The sequence below is a fragment of the Hemitrygon akajei genome, chromosome 4, assembly GCF_048418815.1.
Source record: "Hemitrygon akajei chromosome 4, sHemAka1.3, whole genome shotgun sequence".
Lineage (NCBI taxonomy): Eukaryota > Metazoa > Chordata > Chondrichthyes > Myliobatiformes > Dasyatidae > Hemitrygon > Hemitrygon akajei.
The window spans coordinates 46,304,207-46,329,303 of record NC_133127.1 but is presented as its reverse complement, the minus strand read 5'-3'; the positions used below and the strand labels follow the sequence as shown (position 1 = coordinate 46,329,303).

At 44.3% G+C, this 25,097-nt stretch overlaps 1 protein-coding gene across 5 annotated transcripts in view; it reads right to left on the bottom strand.

Moving 5' to 3' along the window:
- npnta (nephronectin a) overlaps nt 1-25,097 on the bottom strand; it is a 93,217-nt gene that overhangs the window by 56,587 nt on the left and 11,533 nt on the right. For 4 of the 5 annotated variants that reach the window (XM_073042485.1, XM_073042486.1, XM_073042487.1 and 1 more), the window contains 4 exons: nt 17,797-17,916; nt 11,977-12,096; nt 10,370-10,504; nt 8,728-8,850 (listed from right to left, as the gene is read on the bottom strand). In XM_073042485.1, the coding sequence (XP_072898586.1) occupies nt 8,728-8,850; nt 10,370-10,504; nt 11,977-12,096; nt 17,797-17,916 (498 nt within the window). Of the gene's footprint in view, nt 1-3,285; nt 4,453-8,727; nt 8,851-10,369; nt 10,505-11,976; nt 12,097-17,796; nt 17,917-25,097 lie in introns of those variants that run through there. The other variant, XM_073042484.1, reaches the window with a different exon arrangement.

The following is a 25,097-nucleotide window of genomic DNA, read 5'->3' as shown; positions in this document are numbered from 1 at the left end:
TGAGCCCATAGGTTGTGGGTACAGTTGAGTTCGGTGATGAGGTAAGTGAAGTTATTCCCTCTGGTCAAGAGCCTGATGGTTGAGAAGTACCAGTAATAACTGTTCCTGAGTTTGCTTGTGTGGGTCCTGAGTCTCCTGCACCTTCTTGATGGTAGCAGTGAGAAGGGAGCATGGCTGGATAATCGGGTCCTTGAAGGTGGGTGCTGATTTCCTGCAGCAGTGCTCAGTGTAGATGTACTCAATGGCAGGAAGAACTTTACTCGTGATGGATTAGGCCGTATCCACTACATTTTGTAGGCTTTTCCATATTGGTGTTTCCATACCAGGCCATGATGCAACCAGTCAATATACTCTCCAACACACATCTATAGAGGTCTTTCAAAGTTTTAGATGACATGCCTAATCTTCATAAACTTCTAAGGAAATAGAGGCAACACCATGCTTTCTTTGTAATGGCACTTACATGTTGGATCTAGGATGATAACGCAGAGGAATTTAAGACTGCGGAGCCTGTCCACCTCTGATCCCCCAGTGAGGACTGGCTCATAGACCTCCAGTCTCCTCCTCCTCAAGTCAATAATCAGCTTCTTGGTCTTGCTTACATTGAAAGAGAGGTTGTTGGTGTGGCCCCACTCATCCAGATTTTGAATCTTCCTCCTATATGCTGATTCATCACCACATTTGATTCGGCCAATGACAGTGGCACCATCAGCAAACTTAAATATGACATTGGAGCTGTGCTTAACCTCACAGTTATAAGTGTAAAGTAAGTAGAGCAGGGGGCTAAGCACACAGACTGGTGGTCCACCTAAGCTGATGGAGATAGCAGAGGAGCTGACTGGGATCTGTAAGTGAGGAAAGTGAGGATCTAGTTGCACAAGGAAGTTTTGAGGCCAAGGTCTTGAAGCTTATTAATTAGTTTTGAGGGGATGATATTATTGAATGCCAAAGAGTAGTTAAGGAAGAGCATCATGAAATATGCATCTTTGCTGTGAATATGTTTCAGGAATTAGTTAAGAGCCAGTAAAGTGCCATCTGCCATTGACCTGTTGTGGCAGTAAGCAAGTTGAAGCAGATCCAAGTTGCTTCTCAGACAGGAGATGATATGCTTCATGTCCAACCTCTCAAAGCACTTCATCACAATGGATGCAAATGCTACTGGACAATAGTGATTAAGGCAGGTTACAAGATTCTTCTTAGCACCAGTATAATTAAAGCTGCTTGAAGCAGGTGAGTACCTCAGACTGCCAAAGCGAGAGATTAAAGGCATCGGTGAACACCCTTGCTAGTTGATCAGCAATGGTCTTTAGTATCCGGCCAGGTACCCCATCTGGGCCAGGTGCTTTCCATGGGTTCACCCTCCTATAGGATGCTCTCATGCTGGCCTCAAAGACTGAAATCATAGCATCATCAGGAGCTGTGGGAGTCCAAGAAGGTGCCTTCATGTTTTTATGGTCAAAGTGAGCATGAAAGGCATTCAACTTATCTTAGAATGAAGCCTTGTTGTCATCTATGTCGCTTGGTTTCACTTTGCATTCAAGCCCTGCCACAGCTGTCAAACATCCTTTAGTGATTCAATTTGGTCCAGAATTGCCACTTTACACATGAGGTCGCTTTCCAGAGATCCACCTGGACCTCTTGTATTTAATAGCTGCCTGATCTGAATGCCATTGATCTGTCCCTCAGCAGACTGCAGATCTCATGGTTCATCCAGGGCTTCTGATTACGGAAGAATCTGTATGATTTTTTAGGAACACACTTGACTACAACTTTTTATAAAGTCCGTGACAGCTGTGGTGTATTTGTTTCGATCCTCTGATGAGTCCTTGATCATGGCCAGTACATCAACTCAAAGCAATCCGACAGCCACTTCTCTGCCCTCTGTGACACCTCTCTTGTCCTTATCTCTGGAGCCTTTCTCTTTAACCTCCCCCTGTATGCAGGTGGGAGAGGGCCAGCTAAGTGATCAGATTTCACTAAATGTGGTCTAGGCATGGAATGGTAGGCATTCCTAACTGTAGTGTAATAGTGGTCGAGAATGTTGGGTCCCCTGGTGCTGCAAGTGATATGGTGATGATAATTGGGCAGAGATTTCTTCAAACAAGCCTGAGTGAAGACCTCAACAATGATTTGAAAGACATCAGGGTAGGTTGTTTCTTGTTTGCTGACTGTGACAGTCTATACCTCGGTGCCTGCTTAACATCAGCTTTTAGTGGTATGTAAGCTTCAGTAAGGATAACGGAGAAGAACTCTCTTGGGTAGTAGAATGGTTGGCACTTAACCATGAGATGGTCCAGGTCAGGGGAACAAGAGTGCGACAAGACTGCTGCATCCAAATGTCACAAAGAGTTTATCATGAAACACAGACCCCTACCTTTTGCCTTCTCTGAATCAGCAGTACTGTACATTTGGTGTATCGAGCAACCCTCCGATCTTGTCAATGTATCTGGTGTGTCCAGAGTAAGCTATGCATCCATGAAGCACAACTCCTCAATTCCTCATTACCCTCTGATGCAGCAATCTTGCCCTCAGTCTTGTTCTCCAACGATAATACATTTACTAACAAGATGTTGGGTAGACGACATTTCATTCCTTGGCATTTCAGTCCTCCCCTCCTTCCTCCCTTCTGGCTATGGTGATGTACCTTTGTCTACTTAAAGGTGCCATACTTGCAGGCTTGAGAGTTAAGTCCACTGCATTCTTCAGAAGTTCATGAAATCACTAGTTCATTAAGGCAGTTCTAACGTATTGTAGCGGTGTGCTACACGCAGCGCTAAAATAACGACACGGAGTTGGTAAACTGCAATTAAAGATGATTTTATTTGAACTTCACAGCCTTGCTTTAAAGCCTCCCTCATCCCGCCCTCCCCGGGTGCGGATGGTCCAAGAGACACGTACTCACAAACCCCCGCAGGCTTTTCCCTTTGTTGCGGACCTGGCCTTTGTGCCTGTGCGCTGGCTATTTGTGAGACGGTTCGAGTGCGCTAGGAAGTGGGTCACCACATAACCAACCCCCCCAGAACCGGCGATACACCCCCCCAATGTCCACAGTCTGGGCCGGACCCTGTTTGGGAGGTCGGCCTCTGCGCCGCGGTGCCGGAAACTCAACCGGTTGCGCCAGGTCCACATGGGCCGGTTTGAGTCGGTCCACCGTGAAAACCTCCTCTCTCCCCCCAATGTCCAGCACGAGCATGGACCCGTTGTTCCTGAGCACCGTCAACGGCCCCTCGTAGGGCCGTTGCAGCGGTGGCCGATGCCCGCCCCGTCATACAAACACAAACTTACAGTTCTGCAGGTCTTTGGGTACGCAGGTCGGGTTCTGCCCATGCTGCGAAGTGGGTATGGGGGACAGGTCACCGAGCCTCTCGCGTAGTCTGCCCAGAACTGCTGCGGGTTCTTCCTCTTGCCCCCTTGGGGCTGGTATGAACTCCCCGGGGACGACCAGGGGTACGCCGTACACCAACCCGGCCGACGAAGCGTGCAGATCGTCTTTGGGCACCGTGCGGATGCCGAGTAGGACCCAGGGAAGCTTGTCCGCCCAGTTAGCTCCTCGCAGGCGGGCCATGAGAGCCGACTTCAGGTGACGGTGGAAACGCTCCACTAGTCCGTTCGACTGTGGGTGGTAGGCAGTGGTGTGGTGCAGCTGTGTCCCCAAAAGACTGGCCATTGCTGACCACAGGCTGGAGGTGAACTGGGCGCCTCTGTCGGAGGTAATGTGGGCCGGTACACCAAAGCGGGACACCCAGGTGGCGATCAGTGCCCGGGCGCAAGATTTGGAGGTAGTGTCCGTGAGCAGGATCGCCTCTGGCCATCTTGTGAACCGGTCCACGATAGTCAGGAGGTGCCGCGCTCCGCGCGACACTGGCAGGGGGCCCACGATATCCACATGAATGTGGTCGAAACGCCGGTGGGTGGGGTGGAACTGCTGCGGCAGAGCTTTGGTGTGTCGCTGTACTTTGGCCGTCTGGCAGTGCATGCACGTTCTGGCCCATTCACTGACCTGCTTGCAGAGTCCGTGCCAAACGAACCTGCTGGAGACCATCCGGACAGTTGTCCTGATGGAGGGGTGCACTAAGTTATGAATGGAGTCGAAAACATGGCGCCGCCAGTTTGCCGGGACGACGGGACGGGGCTGGCCAGTGGCGACGTCACAGAGTAGTGTCCTCTCACCTGGGCCTATGGGGAGGTCCTGGAGCTGCAAACCGGAGACTGCGGTTCTGTAACTAGGGATCTCCTCGTCTGCCTGCTGCGCCTCTGCCAGCGCCTCAAAGTCTACCCCTTGGGAAAGGGCATGAATGTTAGGGCGAGAGAGCACGTCCGCCACGACACTGTCCTTAGCCGAGACATGCCGGACATCCGTCATGTATTCAGAGATTAGGACAGATGACGCTGCTGGCAGGACGACCAGGGATCGGACACCTTCGTGAACGTAAAGGTAAGCGGCTTGTGATCCGTGAACGCGGTGAAGGGCCTACCTTCTAAGAAGTACCTGAAATGCCGGATTGCCAGGTATAGCGCCAACAGTTCCCGGTCCAAAGCACTGTATTTGAGCTCGGGTGGCTGCAGGTGTTTGCTGAAAAACGCCAGGGGTTGCCAGCGCCCCTCGATGAGTTGTTCCAGCACCCCACCGACTGCCGTGTTAGATGCGTCCACTGTGAGGGCGGTAGGGACGTCCATTCTGGGGTGCACTAGCATCGCGGCGTTCGCCAAGGCTTCCTTCGTTTGAATGAAAGCGGCGGCGGACTCCTCGTCCCAGGTAATGTCCTTGCCCGGACCCGACAGCAGGGCGAACAGGGGGCGCATGATTCGGGCAGCTGAACGGAGGAAGCGGTGGTAGAAATTGACCATACCTACGAACTCCTGAAGGCCTTTGATTGTGGTGGGTCGGGGAAAATGGCGGATCGCATCTACCTTAGCGGGCAAAGGGGCTGCCCCGTCCTTAGTAATCCTGTGGTCCAGGAAGTCAATGGTGTCGAGCCCGAACTGGCATTTGGCCGGGTTGATTGTTAGACCGTATTTACTCAGTCGGGTGTAGAGTTGACGGAGGTGGGACAGATGCTCCTGACGACTGCTGCTGGATATGAGGATGTCGTCCAAATAGATGAATGCGAAGTCCAGGTCGCATCCCACCGCGTCCATTAACCGCTGGAACGTCTGTGCGGCATTCTTCAGGCCGAACGGCATGCGGAGGAACTCGAAAAGGCCGAACGGGGTGATGAGTGCCGTTTTGGGGACGTCGTCCGGATGCATCGGGATTTGAAGGTATCCTTGGATGAGGTCTACCTTGGAGAAGATCCGAGCGCCGTGCAGGTTTGCTACAAAGTCCTGTATGTGCGGCACAGGGTAGCAGTCTGGAGTTGTAGCCTCGTTCAGCCTGCGGTAGTTGCCGCACGGTCTCCAGCCCCCTGTCGCTTTGGGCACCATGTGCAGGGGGGAGGCCCATGGGCTGTCGGACCGCCGGATGATTCCCAATTCCTCCTTCGCCAGTCGGAGCTTGTCTGGGGGAAGCCACCGAGCACGGGCGTGGAGGGGTGGTCCCTGGGCCAGGATGTGGTGCTGTACGCCATGTCGGGGCATGGCTGCCATGAACTGCGGTGCCAGAACCGATGGGAAATCCGCCAGGACTCTGGTGAAGTCGTTGTCGGACAGCGTGATGGAGCCAAGGTGTGGGGCTGGCAACTGGGCTTCTCCCAGGGAGAACGTCTGAAAGGTCTCGGCATGGACCAGCCTCTGCCTCAGCAGGTCGACCAGCAGGCTGTGAGCCCGTAAAAAATCCGCGCCCAGAAGTGGTTGGGCTACGGCGGCCAGTGTGAAGTCCCACGTGAACTGGCTGGAGCCGAACAGTAGCTGCACCGTACGGGTGCCATAGGTCCTTACCGTGCTGCCGTTCATGGCCCTCAGGGGGGAACCCGGTGCCCTGCTGCGGGTGTCGTAACTCGTCGGAGGTAAGACGCTGATCTCGGCACCGGTGTCGACCAAAAAACGGCGTCCCGACCGCTGGTCCCACACATACAGGAGGCTATCCCGATGGCCAGCCGCCGTAGCCATCAGCGGCGGCTGGCCCTGGCGTTTCCCGGGAACTGGCAGGGCGGGCGACAATGGCGGGATTCTGCGCCCCACCGCTGGTGGTAGAAACACCAGTGTTCGTTGGGCTTCCCATCCCTGCCTCTGGGGTTAGCAGGCTCTGCGGCCGGGCCTGGACTGGTTCGCTGCTGGGAGCGTGGCCTGGTGATCTGTGCGATGGACGCCCCACTCACCTTCTTGGCGTTCCACAGCAAGTCCGCCCGGGTTGCCACCTTCCGGGGCTCACTGAAATCCGCGTCGGACAGCAGCAGGCATACGTCCTCGGGCAGCTGCTCCAGGAATGCCTGCTCAAATATGAGGCAGGGTGTGTGTCCGCTGGCCAAAGGCAACATCTCATTCATTAAAGCCGATGGAGGTCTGTCTCCCAACCCATCCAGGTGCAGTAAGCGGGCAGCCCGCTCGCGCCGTGAGAGTCCGAAAGTCCTTAGGAGCAGGGCTTTGAATTCCGTGTACTTGCCGTCCGCTGGGGGAGACTGTACGAACTCCGCAACCTGGGCCGCTGTGTCCTGGTCGAGGGAGCTCACCACGTAGTAGTAATGTGTGTCCTCTGAGGTTATCTGCCGAATGTGGAATTGGGCTTCTGCTTGCTGGAACCATAGGTGAGGTCGCAGCGTCCAGAAGCTTGGCAGTTTCAACGAAACCGCATGAACAGATGCGGCATCGGTCAGCTCCGGTCCAAAAATCGTTTGGACCGTCGGGGTCACCAATTGTAGCGGTGTGCTACACACAGCGCTAAAATAACGAAACGGAGTCGGTAAACTGCAATTAAAGAAGATTTTATTCGAACTTCATAGTCTTGCTTTAAAGCCTCCCTCATCCCGCCCTCCCCGGACGCGGATGCTGTAAGGGACACGTACTCACAAACCCCCGCAGGCTTTTTCCCTTTGTTGCGGACCTGGCATTTGTGCCTGCGCGCTGGCTATTTGTGAGCCAGTTCGAGTGCGCTAGGAAGTGGGTCGCCACAGTATGTTATTTAAAGGGAAATTACAGACTGCAGATTGCAGTGAAAGTAGTTCAGAAGAAGTATATTTGGTTGCTTTGTGAGCTGCTTGCAGCATGTTGCTGTGGTTCACCAGCACCCTCTTGTCTCCTTTAAACATGTGAACTGACGAATGGCAATAAAATATCTTGAATTTTGGCAGCAAAAAAACTACTGCTAGTTATAATGTTTTATAGGCCCAAATAGTTTTTCTTTCTGAATACAAAGAGTGGAGAGAACAGAGATTTGCAAGTGATATTTCTGAAAGGTTTATTACTTTTAAGACTAAGTTGCCCTCAAACTGGGACAATAATTAAGCAGAGTCTATGTAGAGAAAAATGTCTACCCTCTTTAGCAGTTCTGGCTGAATTGAATCATTTCGGCCACTCACTTTCAGAAGGCGGTTGGACAGGTACATAGATACGAGCCCAACACAGAAAAATGGGACTAATGCAAGGGATGTGGGCCAAATGGGGGTAAACAGGACTAGCTTTAATGGGCATCTTGGTTGGCATGAATCAGTTAGGCTAAAGGGCCTTTTTTTGTTTTGTATGACTCTATGACAGTCAACAGGGTGGCTTTATTTTATGTTTCTCTGTTATTCTTGTGCTATAACAAAATCACAGATCTAGCAAGGTTATAATATTGCACATTATTTCAAACATCAAAAGGCAATCTTTTGCTTTCAAGCAAAGAAATAGCAAGTTGATGAGAGGGAATAATAAATTAGCCATAATCAGACTGGATGAGCCAAATGGCCTAATTCTGCTCCTATGTCTTATGATCTTAACGACGTCACAGTGTAAAATGAAGCAGCCTCAAGCAAGTGTCACAGTGAATAATTCTGTCATTTAGAAAAGGACCTCATTATTGTGAGAACGTAATTGTTACTTCCAAAGTTCATATTGGATTCAAAGAATAATAAGGGGCCGAAGGTGGCCAATCAGTCCAACATGCTTTGTTTTTTGAGAAACCTAACAAACTGCATCACTTCAGGAAGCTGCAATGTGGTAGATAAGGCTTTATAACAGGTAGTCAAAACTACTCAATGCATCACCAGCAGCAGCCTATCCACCATCAAGGACATAAAAATGCTGGAAATTGGGCAATAACATCATGAAGGATCCCACCCATGCTGCTCACGGACTGTCTGTCCCATTCCCATCAGGGAGGAAACTATGTAGCATCCATGCCAGGACCAACAGACACAACACAGTTACTTTCCCCAAGTAGTAAGGCTGATAAATTTCACCCACCAACCCACCCCTCCGTGCCCCCAACTACCACTACTTTATCATTTCCTATCAGTCAGACACTCCTTAGCCTAGCATCACTTTATGGACATACAGTCAATCTATGTATATAAGCTATCTTATGTATTTATATTTATTGCATGTTTTTATTATTATTGTATTCTTTATCTTATTGTGTTTTTTTTGGTGCTGGATCGGATATGAAATAACAATTATTTCATTCTCTTTTACACGTGTCTGCTGGAAATGACATTAAAGAATCTTGAATCTTAAAAGACCAATTCAATTACTGCTACCCCCCCTTCTCTCTTCATGCAAGCTATTAACAATAAAATCCGATTTGAAATGTAAAGAACTATTCTAAATGATGATGGAGTTATTGGGGTGCTTTGTTAGAGCTGACATACATACCTGTGCAGCTGAAACCATTGCCCCTGTAGCCTCTCATACACTTGCATTTATAGAAGCCTGGTATATTGTGACAGGTAGCAAAGACACTGCATTTATGTGTCCTCCTTGCACATTCATCAACATCTAGGATGGAGGAAAACAAATGGGTCAATGTAGCTTCCCATTCTTACCATGATAAAAATTTATCAATCACATAAAAGGGATAGAACCAACTCTCCACATGAACGTCCTCCAAATCTACTCCTTCCAACCTCATCAACATATCTTTCTGTTCCTTTCTCACTGACATATTTAATCAAGTTTTGCATCATACTTTTTACCTCAAGCACTCCAAATAATAAAAAGGTTCTCCTGAAATAATTATTTGAATTTTTATAGTATTATTCTTGAGAGATGAGCGAAATTGAGGAATGGAACAAAAAGGTGAGATCTGAGTGGAATCAACACACAAGTGCAAAGTGATGCACTTTCAGAAGTTAACGTAGAGCAGTAAATATAGGACCCAGGGGTGTAGAAAAGAGATACAGGGAAAGTAACAAACACAAGTAGCTGAGATGGAGAAGGCAGCATGTTGCACGCTTGCCTTAATTTTCTGGGCATTGAGTATAAGATTTGGAATGTCATATTCTAGCTGTCCAAGACTTGGTGAGACCTCTCTTGGAAAACTGTGTGCTATTCTGGTCACCCAGATGTAGTAAAGTTAGGCGGGCAGTAGAAAAGATTCACAAGCATGTTTCTGGGACTGGACGGTTTGAGTTGCAAGGAGAGATTGGACAGGACAGGACTGGACTATGTGCCCTGGACTGAATGAGGCCTGGGATAGCCTTATAGAAGTTTATGAAGTCATGAGGGGCATAGTTAAGGTAAATGGTCACAGTCTTCTTCCCCAGGGCATGTTTAAGATGAATGAGGGAAAAAAATAAAGTGGACCTGAGAGATATGTCTCTCACACTTGGGATGGCAGGAACAAGCTGGCAGAGGAAGTAGTAGAGGTGCTTAAAAGACATTTGGAGAGGTACATGAATAGGAAAGGTTTAGGGAGGTGTGGACCAAATGCAGGCAAATGGAACTAGCTCAGGCATGCAGTTTGGTTGGCATGGACAAGTTTTAGCTGAAGAGCATTACATTCTGCACTACACTATGACTAAGTATGAAAAGTGACTCCTTCACCCTAGGTTCTAACATGGGAAAGGAGTGTTAGCTGAGACCAATCACTTTGTCCCTTCATACTCACTAGAAGGAGGCACTTTTGAGCAGCAGCCGTGGGAGCAGAAACTTGACAGTATTTTGAAGTGGCAGACAGCTGGAAGAACAGGATAAAGTCTGGAGATTGAATGGAGGTGATCAACAAAGCGACTGCAGCATGATCTGTGTTAGGCCCATGTTTTCCTAAAGCAAATGTAGTTGCTTTATCTACAGTAAGCTGCAGTTACAGTTTTAGTGACCAAGAAATGCAGAGATACGTGAATGGAGGGAGGTCTCAAAATAATATTACAAAGCAAGTTGAAAACTCAACATGACTGATTGACTTCATGGAGTTGATGCCACAGACTGAAGGGACATTGTGAGTGGAGAGTTAAAAATCCTATCAGGAACTCTCCAATGTAAGCAGAGGTAGGTAAGACAGAGTCCTTCCACTCACCCAGACACTGATATTTCCCATTATAGTAACGAAGATCAAAGCCATTGTAGCACTTGCAGAAGTAGCTTCCAAAAGTATTAATGCATTTACGGAATCGAGGGCACATAGCTGTGCCAGACGCACACTCATCAACATCTAGAAAGAAGTTACAAGAGACGGTCAGATCAGTTCATCAGCGATTTCCATATATAGTGAAACTTTTAATAAAGCACAAACACTGTCATAACTACAAATAAAATAAACTAATGCTGATGTAAGCAGCAAATAGAGCATTGACCGAAGGCTTGGCAAAGGGGGGAATATTTCTGGGAGTGTCTTAAAGGGTGAAAGAGAAGCGGAGCAAGGTGGATAGCTTAGTGGCTTGGCTGCTAAAGGCAAAGTCAGCCGTGGTAGAGCGAGGAAATGCAGCAAAGAGCAAGGGACCAGGATTAGTGGGCAACCAACAGGTATCCTGGGAAGTGAAATTCAAAGCAACTGCAGATGCTGAAAATATAGAGCAAATACAATAAAATAAAATAAAATGCTGTAAATACTCAGCAGATCAGGTTGCAGCTGTAGGAAGAGAAACAGAATCAATATTTCAGGTTGATGACCTGAAGGAAATGTTAACATAGTTAGGTTTTAATCCATGGAACACTTAGTGAAGCAAAATGCTACCAATGTCATGTGGAGTTAGGTCTGTTTAAACTGAGCTCAGTGTGAAAACATCTAAGATCTTCTCTCTTTGGTAAGGGCTACTGTAAGGCATTAGGGTGTTTTCTTAATTGCTCTGGAATTTCAAGGTAAAAGATGCTAATTCCCCAGTTTTAAACAAATAGGAGCAATTCTGCACATTTCTAACAAGGGAAAACCTGATTTAAAATTAGACCCAAGCCCAAGCCCTAGAAGTGGGGGGAAAAGAAATATAGAATTCCAACTCCAGAGTATAAAGGAAACATAAATTCCGAGACAGAGGAAACTAGTTGTTAAGCAACATCATCCTCAGGAATAACACCCTACTAAACAAAACGTTTTTGACCAAGAGGGTCAATGGTTAACCCTGTTTCACTTTTCACTGATGGTGGCTGCCAAGCAGAATATTTCCTAGTATTTTCTGCTTTTGTCTCAGATTTGTAACATCTGTAGTTCTTCTAACTTACATACACATTCTATTGGTGAGAAAGCTCTGGAATATAAAGATGTCTGCGGGACAAACTACAAGGAATTAGCTCAACTTTTGATAAATGATGCACTCTACCAAACTGAGGAATGGGGAAGTCCACTCAGCCCTTTTATCATCATCACATCATGATGGATCCCTAGCAACAATCTCTTGGAGGAACTCAACAGGCTGAGCAGTGTCTGTGGGAGGGAGAGGAATTATCAACGTTTTAACATGAAACCACTCATCAGTCCTGATGCAGTCTTGATTTAAAAGGTCATCAATGCCACCACAAGCCACCACCACAGATGCAGCTTGACCTGCTGAGATTGTGGGATCTGTAGTCTCTTGTGTCTCCATGGCTGATCTTTACATCTATTTGTATTTACTTAAGCGATTCATGATCCTTCAACCAGAACAGAATCAGAGAAGACTGCTTCAAATGAAGACAATCTGACATACTCACCCACACAGGTCCTGTGGTCTGGAGCAAGTTGCAGCCCGGGAGATGGACAACGACAACGGATTTCTCCTTTCACCTCGTCACAGCCGTACTGGCAATTTGCCATAGCGCACGACCGCATATCTATCAAAGAACATGAAAAAGTACAGTCGCACAACAGCACAAACAGCTATTATCTTCATCAATTCCACCAATCATATAGGCAGCTCATATTGGCAATGTCTATCCTGTTACTGTATACTAACTTTGAACAGACACAAAGGTTAATGGTTCAGGCTGGGTCACCTCACCTTAGCATACATCCCACTCCCATTCTGATCTCTCTCAGTCTCCTATCCACAAGACAAAGGTCCTCTACTAGTCCACCCTGGCACCAAACAACCCTACAACAATAAAAGTAACACCCTGGTAAATGCAGACTAATTCTCATATCTGAGGCGCCACTTCTCAATGAAAGTAGGCAGCAATGATGGGAGTTCAACAAGTTTCAAAGTACTACCATGGACCTTAGCTGATCTATAAAAAAACGGATGCTTGAAGGTCAAGGCTCCAAACCTGGCACACAACTCATGGTTTCACAGGCAACAGTGGTCCTTGCCCTTCAATAAACTTTAGAGAATTCCAACTACCAAAATCTGCACTTCAAACCACTAGTAAGATAACATCACTGCTGACCTTGTGAAAAACCTCCTACTTCATGACAAGGATCAGCTAGGCCAGTATCAAAGCTCACAAAGCATTCAGTTGAGAGGCCAAATTATTCATGTGCCCAACATCACACTCTCTTCCAAATTCTATTCCAATTTCTGCCATTGGAAAATTTACCAGGCAAACAGAGGAAAAGATTCAAAGATATGCACAAAATCTCCTTAAAATAGATGCGGAGAATCTCTGACCCCTGAATACTTAAAGTGAGAAAGGAACATTTGTAGTGGAATCAAGAACCGTAATTCCACACACCTGGAATGACGAGAAGCCCCACTTTCATCACAAAAGAAGTGCACCACTTTACAGGCTATTTAACCACTCATCCAAAAGCCACCTTGTGCCCCATCTGTGGAAAAGTCTGCAATTCCCACCCTAACCTCATTAGTCAATTCAGATCCCAGAAAACCAGAATGGCAGTTGATGCCCTGACAAATCAAGAACCTATCTATCTCTGCCTTAAATACACCCAATGACATGGCCTCCACAGCTGCTCATGGCAACAAATTCCACAGATTTACCACATTCTGACTAAAGTAATTTCTCTGCATCTCAGTTCTAAAAGGACGTCCTTCAATCCTGAAGTCGCGCCCTCTTGTCCTAGAATCCCCTACCATGGGAAATAACTTTGCCATATCTAATCTGTTCAGGCCTTGTAATATTTGGAATATTTCTATGAGATTCCCCCTCATTCTCCTGAACGCCAGGGAATACAGCCCAAGAGCTGCCAGATGTTCCTCATACAGTGACCCTTTCATTCCTGGAATCATTCTCATGAATCTTCTCTGAACCCTCTCCAATGTCAGTATATCCTTTCTAAAATAAGGAGCCCAAAACTGCACACAGTACTCCAAGTGTGGTCTCACGAGTGCCTTATAGAGCCTCAACATCACATCCCTGCTCTTATATTCTGTACCTCTAGAAATGAATGCCAACATTTCATTTGCCTTCTTCACAACCAACACAACCTGGAGGTTAACCTTTATGGTATCCTGCACAAGGACTCCCAAGTCTCTTTGCATCTCTGCATTTTGAATTCTCTCCCCATCTAAATAATAGTCTGCCCATTTATTTCTTCCACCAGAGTGCATGACCATACACTTTCCAACATTGTATTTCATTTGCCACTTCTTTGCCCATTCCCCTAAACTATATAAGTCTCTCTGCAGGCTCTCTGTTTCAAGAACACTACCTGCTCCTCCACCTATCTTTTGTATCATCAGCAAATTTAGCCACAAATCCCTTAATACCGAAGTCCAAATCAACGACACACATCGTAAAAAGTAACTATCCCAACACCAACCCCTGTGGAATCCACTGGTAACCAGCAGCCAGCTAGAGTGGGATCCCTTTATTCCCACTCTCTGTTTTCTGCCAACCAGCCAATGCTCCACTCATTCTAGTAACTTCCCTGTAATTCCACGGGCTCTTATATTGCTAAGATGCCTTATGTGTGTCACCTTGTCAAAGGCCTTCTGAAAATCCAAGTACACCATGTCTACTGTATCTCCTTTGTCTACCCTGCTTGTAATTTCCTCAAAGAATTGCAGTAGGTTTGTCAGGCAGGATTTTCCTTTCAGGAAACCATGCTGGCTTTGGCCTATCTTGTCATGTGCCTCCAGGTACTCTGTAATCTCATCCCTAACAATCAATTCCAGCAACTTCCCAAACACTGATGTCAGGCTAACAGGTCTATAGTTTCCTTTCTGCTGCCTCCCAATCTCCTTAAATAGCGGAGTAACATTTGCAATTTTCCAGTCATCCGGTACAATGCCAGAATCTATCAATTCTTAAAAGATCATTGTTAATGCCTCTGCAATCTCTCCAGCTACTTCCTTCAGAACCCGAGGGTGCATTCCATCAGGTCCAGGAGATTTATCCAATCTCAGACCATAAAGATTCCTGAGCAACTTCTCAGTCGTAATTTCCACTGCACAAACCTCACTTCCCTGACATTCTTGAACATATGGTATACTGCAGACATCTTCCACTGTGAAGACTGATTCAAAATACAAATTCAGTTCCTCAGCCATCTCTGCACCTTTCATTACAATATTTCCAATATCATTTAGTATTGGTCCTATATCTACCCTCCACTCTCTTTTACCCTTTATATAATTAAAAAAGCTTTTAGCATCTTCTTTGATAAAAGTTGCCAGCTTCCTCTCATAATTCATCTTTTCCTTCCAAATGACCTTCTTAGTTTCCTTCTGCAAGTTTTTAAAAGCTTCCCAATCCTCTGTCTTCCCACTAGCTCTGGCTACATTATATGCCTTCTCTTTTGCTTTTACTTTGGCTCTTCACTTGTCAGCTACAGTAGTATCCTTCTTCCCTTTGAAAATTTCTTCTTATTTGGAATATATCTATCTTGCACTTCCCTCATTTTTCGCAGAAACTCCAGCCATTGCTGCTCTGCTGTCCTTCCTGCAAATGTCCCTTTCCAGTCAACTTCGGCCAGTTCCATTCTCATGCCATTGTAATTTCCTTTATTTCACTGAAATACCGACATGTTAGATTTAATTTTTTCCATCTCAGATTTCAAAGTGAACTCGATCATATTGTGATCACTGTTCTCTAGAGGTTCCTTAACCTTAAGCTCTCTTATCACCTCCGGATCACTGCACAACACCCAATCCAGTACAGCCAATCCCCTAGTGGGCTCAACAACAAGCTGTTCTGAAAAGCCATCCCTTAGACATTCTACAAATTCTCTCTCTTGAGGTCTAGCACTGGCCTGGTTTTTAAATCCCCAATGATTATCATGACATTGCCCTTCTGATATGTCTTTTCTATCTCCTGCTGTAGTTTATAATCCACATCCTGGCTGCTGTTTGGAGGCCTGTATACAACTGCCATTAGGGTCCCTTTACCCTTGCCATTTCTTAACTCAACCCATAGAGACTCTACGCCTTCTAATCCTATGTCATCTCTTTCCAATGATTTTCTTCAAGACATCCTTCAAGATGGTGAATCAATAAAAGGGAACTGGTCCGGATCATGTACCTGACTGAGTACTAAAAATCTATGCAGATAAACTGGCTGGAGTAATTACAGACATATTCAACCTCTTGCTTCTATTGGCTAAGGTTCCCACCTGCTTCAAAAAGGCATGTATTGTACTGGAATCCAAGAACAGCTTAGTGACCAACCTCAGTGACCACCATCCAGTGGCATTTACATCAACTATAATGAAGTGCTTTGAGAAATTGTGATTAATGTATATCAGGCTGCTGTTCCTCGACTCCAGCTTAGCATTCAATACAATCATCCCATCCAAACTCATCATCCAGTTTCAAGACCGGGGCTTCTGTATCTCCTCCTTCAACTGGATACTTGACTTCCTCAGCATCAAACTTCAATCAATGAGGTCTGGTAACAACATCTCCTCTCAGACCATTAACACAAGTGCACTTCAAGACTATGTGCTTCGTCTCCTGCTCTACTCTCTATACATGGACGACGGTGCGGCTAAGCATGGCTCCACAGCCATTTTCAATTCCGTCATAAACACTGCTGTTGGTGGTGATGAATCAGCTTACCAGAGTGTGATAGGTCACTTGGATGAATGGCACCACAAAAACATCCCCTTGTTCAGCATCAGCAAAACTAAAGAACTGATTGTTGACTTCAGGAGGAGGAAAGAGGGCAAACATGTGCCAGACTACACTGAGGGATCAGCAGTGGCAAACACGAGGAAATCTGCAGATGCTGGAAATTCAAGCAACACACACAAAATGCTGGTGGAATGCAGCAGGCCAGGCAGCATCTATAGGGAGAAGCACTGTCGACGTTTCGGGCTGAGACCCTTCGTCAGGACTAACTGAAAGAAAAGATAGTAAGAGATTTGAAAGTAGGAGGGGGAGGGGGAAATGCAAAATGATAGAAGACCAGAGGGAGTGGGGTGAAGTTAAGAGCTGGAAAGGTGATTGGCAAAAGGGATACAGAGCTGGAGAAGGGAAAGGATCATAGGATGAGAGGCCTAGGGAGAAAGGGGGAGGGGAGCACCAGGAGATGGAGAACAGGCAGAGTGATGGGCAGAGAGAGAGAAAAAAAAGGGGAGGGGGGAAAAATAAATAAATCAGGGATGCATAGTTAGTCCTGACAAAGGGTCTCAGCCCGAAACGTCGACAGTGCTTCTTCCTATAGATGCTGCCTGGCCTGCTGCGTTCCACCAGCATTAACGGAAGTTAGAGAAGTCAATGTTCATGCATCAGGTTGGAAGCTACCCAGACTGTATATAAGGTGTTGTTCCTCCAACCTGAGTGTGGCTTCATCATGACAGTAGAGGAGGCCATGGATAGACATATCAGAACGGGAATGAGACGTGGAATTAAAACGTGTGGCCACTGGGAGATCCTGCTTTCTCTGGCGGACAGAGCATAGGCATAGCAGTGGAGTGAGTTAGCAGCTTTAAATTCCTGGACATTAACATGTCAGATGTCCAGTCCTGGGCCCAGCACATTGATATGGAAAGCATGCCAGTGACTATTTTCTTAAGAAGTTATGGAGGTTTGGCATGTCTTCAAATGCTCTAACAAACTTCTACAGATGCACTGGTGAAAGTACCTTGACTGGTTGCATCATGGTCTGATATGGCAATTCGAATGCACAGGAATGTAAGCTGCAAAGAGTAGTGGATTCTGTGGGCATATCCCTCTCTACCATTGGTAGTATCTACAAGAGGCATTGCCTCAAAAAGGCAACATTTATCAGAGATCCCCACCATCTGGGCTGAGCCATCATCTCACAGCTAGCAACAAGCAGGAGGTACAGAAGCCTGAAATCCCACACCACCAAGTTAACGAACTGCAACTACTCATTCTTGAACCAACCGGCAAAATCGTAATCACTACAGTTTAGCAACACCATGGACACTGTGGCCTCCTTACACTAAAATGACTTTGGTTTTCTTTTGTTCTAATTGTGTTTTATGATAAAAGATATTGTGTGTAATGTCTTGCTTGTGAATACTGCTTATATGATTCAATGCAACGTTGTTTTTAATTTTCATCTGTGCTTAAATGTACTTGTGCATATGCCAGTAATTTCAACTTAGACTTTGAAGCACAGTACAAAGTGAAGTGTGAGGTTGTATTTAATCAAAAGCAGATCACTCACTTGCACATGATCCATCAGACATAAGCATATAGCCATTCAGGCAGTAGCACTTGTAGCTGCCATATGTATTCATACATCGGTGCTTGCATGGGCGAGGCTTCATTCCGCACTCGTTATAATCTGTTCAGAAACAAAAAAAAAATCAAGATTGTGAATGCAAGCAGGCTTTTTCCACTAAGGCTAAGGAAGAAAAAAAGCCAGAGGACATGGGTTAAGGGTGAAGGAGGAAAAGTTTAAAGGGAACATTGGGGGAGGGGCATCTTCACACAGAGAGTGGTGGGAGTGTGGAATGAGCTGCCAGATGAAGTGGTAAATGCAGGCTCACTTCTAACATTTAAGAAAAACTTGGACAGGTATATGGATGAGAGGTGTATGGAGGGATATGGGCCAGGTGCAGGTCAAAGGGACTAGGCAGAAAAATGGTTCGGCATAGCCAAGAAGGGCCAAAAGGCCTGTTTCTGTGCTGTAATGTTCTATGGTTCTATTCAAGATGTCATTTCCAGTACACAAGTGTAAAGGAGAACAACATATTTGTTACTCCGGATCCGACTCAGCATAAAAAAAGTCACAATAAGATAAAGAACATAATAATTTAAAAACACAATAAATATAAATACATAAGATAGTTTATATACATAGATTGTCCATAAAGTGGTGTTATTACGTACAGGAGTGTCTATAGAAGAGGTGACTATGACAGGAAATGGTGGTGGGATATGTGGAGGGGTGGAATTATTGGGTGGAGCTGATGATCAGCATTACTGCTGGAGCAAAGCATCTGTTTTTGAGTCTGGTGGTCCCGGCAGGGATACTACATAGCCTCCTCCCTGACTGGAGTGGGACAAACAATCTATGAGCAGGACGTGTGGGATCCTTCACAGTGTTACTAGCCTTTTTCTGGCACCTTTCTGTACATACAGTGTGTCCTAGACTAGTGCCGATGATGCTTTGGGAAGTTCTGAATACCCGCTGTAGAGCTATCCTGTCCACCTCAGCGCAGTATCCATACTGTGTAGTGATACAGCATGTTAGGATGTTCTCTTCCGCGGATCTGTACAAGGCCGCAAGTATAGATGTGATTAGTCCAGCTCTCTGCAACCTCCTCAGACAGCAGATGAGTTGGTGAGCTTTCCAGACTGCGTAGGATGTGTTCTGAGACCATCAGAGGTTGTACGAGATTTTCACCTCCAGGAGTTCGAAACCGCTCACAGCTTCCATTGCATTGCCGCCAGTGTAAAGAGGGGTGTAAATGATTATTTAGTGGCATCCTGCTGCATGACTTCCATTGAATTATATAAGCTTTTATAGCCTGTTCACCTTTATAGCTTCCATGTTGACTTTTATAAAAATTGGTCATCCTTTTACTTAGCCATACTATCCACATCTGATCACAATCTCTAAGCTATCTAATTCCTTTTCAGAATTAAACAAGGAATGCTAAAAACACAAAAATGCTGGAGGAACTCACTAGGCCAGGCAGAATCAATGGAAAAGATGGGTGTTTTTGGCTGAGGCCCTTCATCAGGAATGCTAGAAGTACTTAGATTGAAAGATGAAGAAATGTTCTCAGCTCAATATCCTTGATGATACTCCAGCCCAGGCATTTCCTTTGGACATGAAGCTTGGAGATGACAATACAGAGGCATGGAAGAAAGCAATAAAAGAATGCACAAAATCACAGTTGTATTAAGCTTTCAGTACATAAAGGAAAACAGTCTCACCCTGCTGATTCTGTCTTCCTTGATATACAGTACTACACAAACTTAATACTACTGATAGATAGTTTTAATTTTGGGATTCCACAGAGACCGGGAAAAGTTAACAGTAGAGGTTAATTAACTTTTGGGGTTTCCTCTGTGTGCTCTGCTTTCTTCCCGCAGTCCAAAATTAATTAGTCATTGTAAATGGTCCCATGATTAGTCTAGGGTTAAATTGGGGGGGGGGGGTTTGGACAGTGTGGCTCAAAGGGTCATAAGGGCCTATTCCGCGCTGTATCTCAATAAATAAAGAAATAAATAAATATACAGGCTCTCCATTCATTGGCCAAAACCCAAGCACATTATGACGTGGGTAATTTCAAACACCACTACTCTGAGCTGACTCTTTGACTTACAGGCGCACTTTCAAGGACTCTTTACAACTCATGCTCTCGTTATTATTTTTATTTGCACAGTTTCTCTTCTTTTGAACACTGGTTGTTTGTCATCATTTATTTATGTATAGATATTCATAAATTATATTAGATTTCCTTTTTCCCTGTAAATGCCTGCAAGAAAATGAATCACAAGGTAGTATATGGTAACAGAAATCTACTTTGATAATAAATTTACTTTGAACTTTGGACATTATGCTGACCCCTCCTGTGATGAATTGATTTACCACTGACAAAAATTAAATCAACTCTATCCTGATTTGAACAACCTCAAATTGCTCATGTAATCCAGGAGGTTCAATTTGCTATTGTGGGATTTGAACTCATGACCTTGAGGTTTTCAGCCACGTGTTAGAATCATCATACATCCACCGCATGAAACTACAAGGTGTAACTTAGTCACTGGTCAGAATTTCCTTTCCTCTCATGAGCATGAGCATGAGCATGAACATTGAAGTCAGTGACTGTCGCATTTTAAACAGATTAGACATTTCTCCTGCTCATACAGATCCTTGTATACACCAAAGGAACACAGAATACATGCAGACTAAACAAACTGAATATTCTCATTAAACTTTACTTTGTGTTATTATTGTAAATAGTGTTTTTCCTTCTTTGGTTACACTGAATAGGTCTGAATTACCTCATTTAAACTAATAATTGCACACTTCATAAAACCAATGTTTAATGTTGCTTGATCCCAATTCATCAATATAATATAAACACTTAAAAAGAGATCTAATCAGCTGTGGAATAAAAGCATTAAACACAGATTCATTTATTTCTTATCAAGATACTGCAATGTTAGTGAAATAAATAATGACTGAATTCCTTTTTCATTATAAGAAGTTGTGATCATTAAGTTCTCTTACCCCCAAATGTCTTGAGCAAAGTATTTCATTTCCTACTCCTCTCACAGTACCATCTGGTTACCTGATGCCATCCAATTGTACACAATGAATTCAGGCAAGGACAGGAATCTAAACTATAAAGCCTCAGGCTCAGCCCAGCTTCAAAATGGCCATGGCTAGGCTGGGTTTAAGATGGGTATCAATGAGCAGAACTCCTGCTCCAGTTGCCAACTACAATTAGAATCATGGTTAACACTGTAGTAGGAGACCTTTCAGGCCATTTAATTCATACTCTATCTTTTTTTATATAGTTCAAGCCACATGGTATATTACTGCACCACTCTCTAGAACTCCAAACATAAAAATAAAGATTTAGCTTTATTTGCTTATATATAACAAATACAACTAAATATATACTGTGATATACTGCGTCCGGTGCTCCCGATGTGGCCTTCTATATACTGTTGAGACCTGACGCAGACTGGGAGACCGTTTCACTGAACACCTATGCTCTGTCCGCCAGAGAAAGCAGGATCTCCCAGTGGCCACACATTTTAATTCCACGTCCCATTCTCATTCTGATATGTTAATCCATGGCCTCCTCTACTGTCAAGATGAAGCGACACTCAGGTTGGAGGAACACCACCTTATATTCCGTCTGGGTAGCCTCCAACCTGATTGCATGAACAATGATTTCTCTAACTTCCGTAATGCCCCTCCTCCCCTTCTTACCCCATCCCTAATTTTTTATTATTCTTTTTTCTCTCTTTCCCTCTCACAGTATCTCCTTGCCTGTTCTCCATCATCCTCTGGTGCTCCCCTCTCCTTTTCTTGCTTCCAAGGCCGTCCATCCTATGATATCTCCCCTTCTCCAGCCTTGTATCCCTTTTGTCAGTGAACTTCCCAGCTCTTAGCTTCATCCCTCCCCCTCCCACTTTCAAATCTCTATCTCTTTTTTCCATTAGTCCTGACAAAGGGTCTCGACCCAAAATATATATATAAACTTACAGTGAAATGTATCATTTGCATCAATTCAGATCAGCGAGGATTGTGCGGGGCAGCCCGCCAATGTCGCCATGCTTCTGATGCCAAGGTAGCATGACCACAGTTCACTCGCTCTAATCATATGTCTCTGGAAAGTGGGAGGAAATCAGAACCCCCAGAGGAAACCCATACAGTCATAGGGAGATTGTGCAAATTCCTGCAGACAGCAGCAGAAATTGAACTCTGGTCTTACAGCCATAAGAAAGCGTTGCCATAACTACTATGCTACCATGATGCATTTACTTTCAGCAATAATTCAGAATTAATTCTTCAATTATTCTTCAATTACAGTTCCAACAGGAAATACATTGTGTGATTTTCATGTGTATACTACATTGATCAAATTTACTGATTAAATCTCCCTTACAATAATGTGACATTCAAAATTACATCCACTACTCTAGCCAAATCCTTTATGTATAAACTAATTGCTTCCTTACTCTTGCCAGCATTTATAATGTCATGGATATTTGTTATTTTCCCTTCTGGAATGGGATGGACACAAGCCTGGAAATGACACTGGGAATGAAAAAGTTATGACAACCAAGTAGCCTGAAGGAATAAGATTCCCAATAGCCTTCTTCCAGGAAGAAAACAGTTAAAGATGTTCTCATTCCAAACAAATTGGATTTGAACCCAAACAATAAAGGCGAAATGCAAAATATTATCTTTATCTATCCTTCCTGGAACATCCAGTTCCCTTACTCCTTTTTATATGTTTAATAATGTTAAAGATTAAAAAAAATCAACATTTTACCATCCATCTGGTAATCACCACTATTCACAAATATAACGCTAATCACCACTTCAACTATTTTGTTTATTGTTCTAATGTATTCTTTCTTCGTAAAAATTGTGTATCATTTATATTTTTCTTGTGACTGTTACGTATCTGATGCAACATACCTGTAATGCTGGTGCAAGTAATTTTTTTCAATGCAATTGTACATACACGTACATACTGTATGACAACAAACTCAACTTTGACTTTGCATTCTCAAACCCCATGACAAAGACCACTTTCTTGCTGAATGCTGGAGAATAGTTGTGGCATTGAACGATAAAAGGAGGTTAGGAACAAACAGCTTATTTTTCCAATGGTTGGGGTCAAGCCCCTGACAGTTTTGTACTCGCATAACCAGCTAACTGGTTTGACTTTCCTTTAGATAACCTCATAGTTCACTGTACTGGACAGGCAGTAACAAAGCCCTGTAGAGAATCCTTAATATTTAATCCTTACACATCCATGTCAAATGGAAAAACTGTTGTTAGTTCTGTACAGCCAAATATCTAAATTTCTAAGTAGCCTGAGAACTCTCAAATCTTGCTGGGAAAAAGATATTTAGGCTTCACTCCAGTAACATGCATTTAAGTTGATGTAGAGAAGGAAAAAGTTACATTCTTAATTTTAAAGATCCAGGGTATATTAGTAATAATTAAAAAAAATGGGATCCTGTAGCAGGAAAATCATGGAGGAGTTGATGGCCATGTGTGACAGAACAGATTACAGAGAAATAAGAGACAAAGATGCTTGACAGCTGGCATTAACTTTATGTTTCTTCAATTAAAAAGAAAATATATATAATATTTTGTTATATATTTTTTAACACTGATCAACAGAAAAGACTCTTTCATGTCAAAGTGAAAACAAATTTCTACAAATTGGTCTAAAATTATTACAATTATTAAACACAAAATAATTGATTGCATAATTGCTCAGCCCCTTCAAGTCAGGATTTTGTAGGTGTACCTTTGGCACATGAGTCTATGTGGATAGGTCTCTACCAGCTTTGCACATCCAGACACTGCAATATTTCCTCATTCTTCCTTACAAAACTGCTCAAGCTCTTGCAAATTGCATGGGGATCGTGAGTGAACAGCCCTTTTTAAGTCCAGCCACAAATTCTCAATTGGATTGAGGTCTGGATTCTGACCTCTTCAGGGCACACCAGGGCATTATCTTTGCTGTTTTTAAGCCATTCCCATTGAGCTTTGGCTTTATGCTTGGAGTCATTGTCTTGCTAGAAAACAAATCTTCTCCCAAGTCGCAGTTCTCTTGCAGACTGCATCAGGTTTTCCTCCAATATTCCCTGTATTTTGAAGCATTCATTTTACCTTCTACCTTCACAAGCCTTGCAGGGCCTGTTGCAGTGAAATATCCCCACAGCATGACACAGCCACCACCATGCTTCACAGTAGGGATGGTGTTTTTTGATGATGTGCCGTGTTCAGCTTATGCCAAACATACTGTTTAGTCTAATGGCCAAAAAGCTCAATTTTGGTTTCATCAGACCATAGAACCTTCCATCTGTCTTCAGAGTCTCCCACACGACTTCTGGCAAACACTAGACAAGATTTCATGTCAGTTTTTTTTTCAACAGTAGCTTTCTCTTTGCCACTCTCCCATAAAGCTGTGACTGGTGAAGCACCCAGGCAACAGTTGTTGTATGCGCAGTCTCTCCCATCTCAGCCACTGAAGCTTGTAACTCCTCCAGAGTTGTCATCGATCTCTCGGTGCCTCCCTCACTCGTCCCCTTCTTGTATGGTCACTCAGTTTTTGAGGACGGTCTGCTCCATGAAGACTTACAACTCTGTTATATTCTTTTCATTTTTTGATGATTGACTTAACTGTACTTCAAGGGATATTCAGAGACTTGGAAATTTTCTTGTGTCCAACTCCTGGCTTGTGCTTTTCAATAACTTTTTTACAGAGTTGCTTGGGGTATTCTTTTGTCTTCATTGTGTAATTTTTGCCAGGATACCGACTCACCAGCAGTCAGACCTTCCAGATACAGGTGTATTTTTACGACAATTAATTGAAACTTCTTGACTGCACACAGGTGATCGCCATTTAGCTAATTACATGCCTTCTAAAACAAAGTGGCTGCAGCAGTGATGATTTGGTGTATTATATTAAAGGGGGTGAATATTTATGCAATCATTTATATTGTGTTTCATATTTTTAATTAATTTAGATCACTTTGTAGACATCTGTCTTTAGTTTGGCACATAACTGTCTTTTTCTATTGATCAGTGTGAAAAAAAGCCAAATTAAATCCACTGTGATACAATTGTTGTAAAACAATAAAACATGAAAACCTTCAAGGAAGGTGAATACTTTTTATGGGCATTGTACGAGTAAGATCATGCTTACATCTTTAGCATGTACATTCCAGATAGACAGTAAGAACATTTATGCTCCATAATATATGTGGCTATTGTTTAGTATATCTAAGACTTCGGAGTTTTTTGTA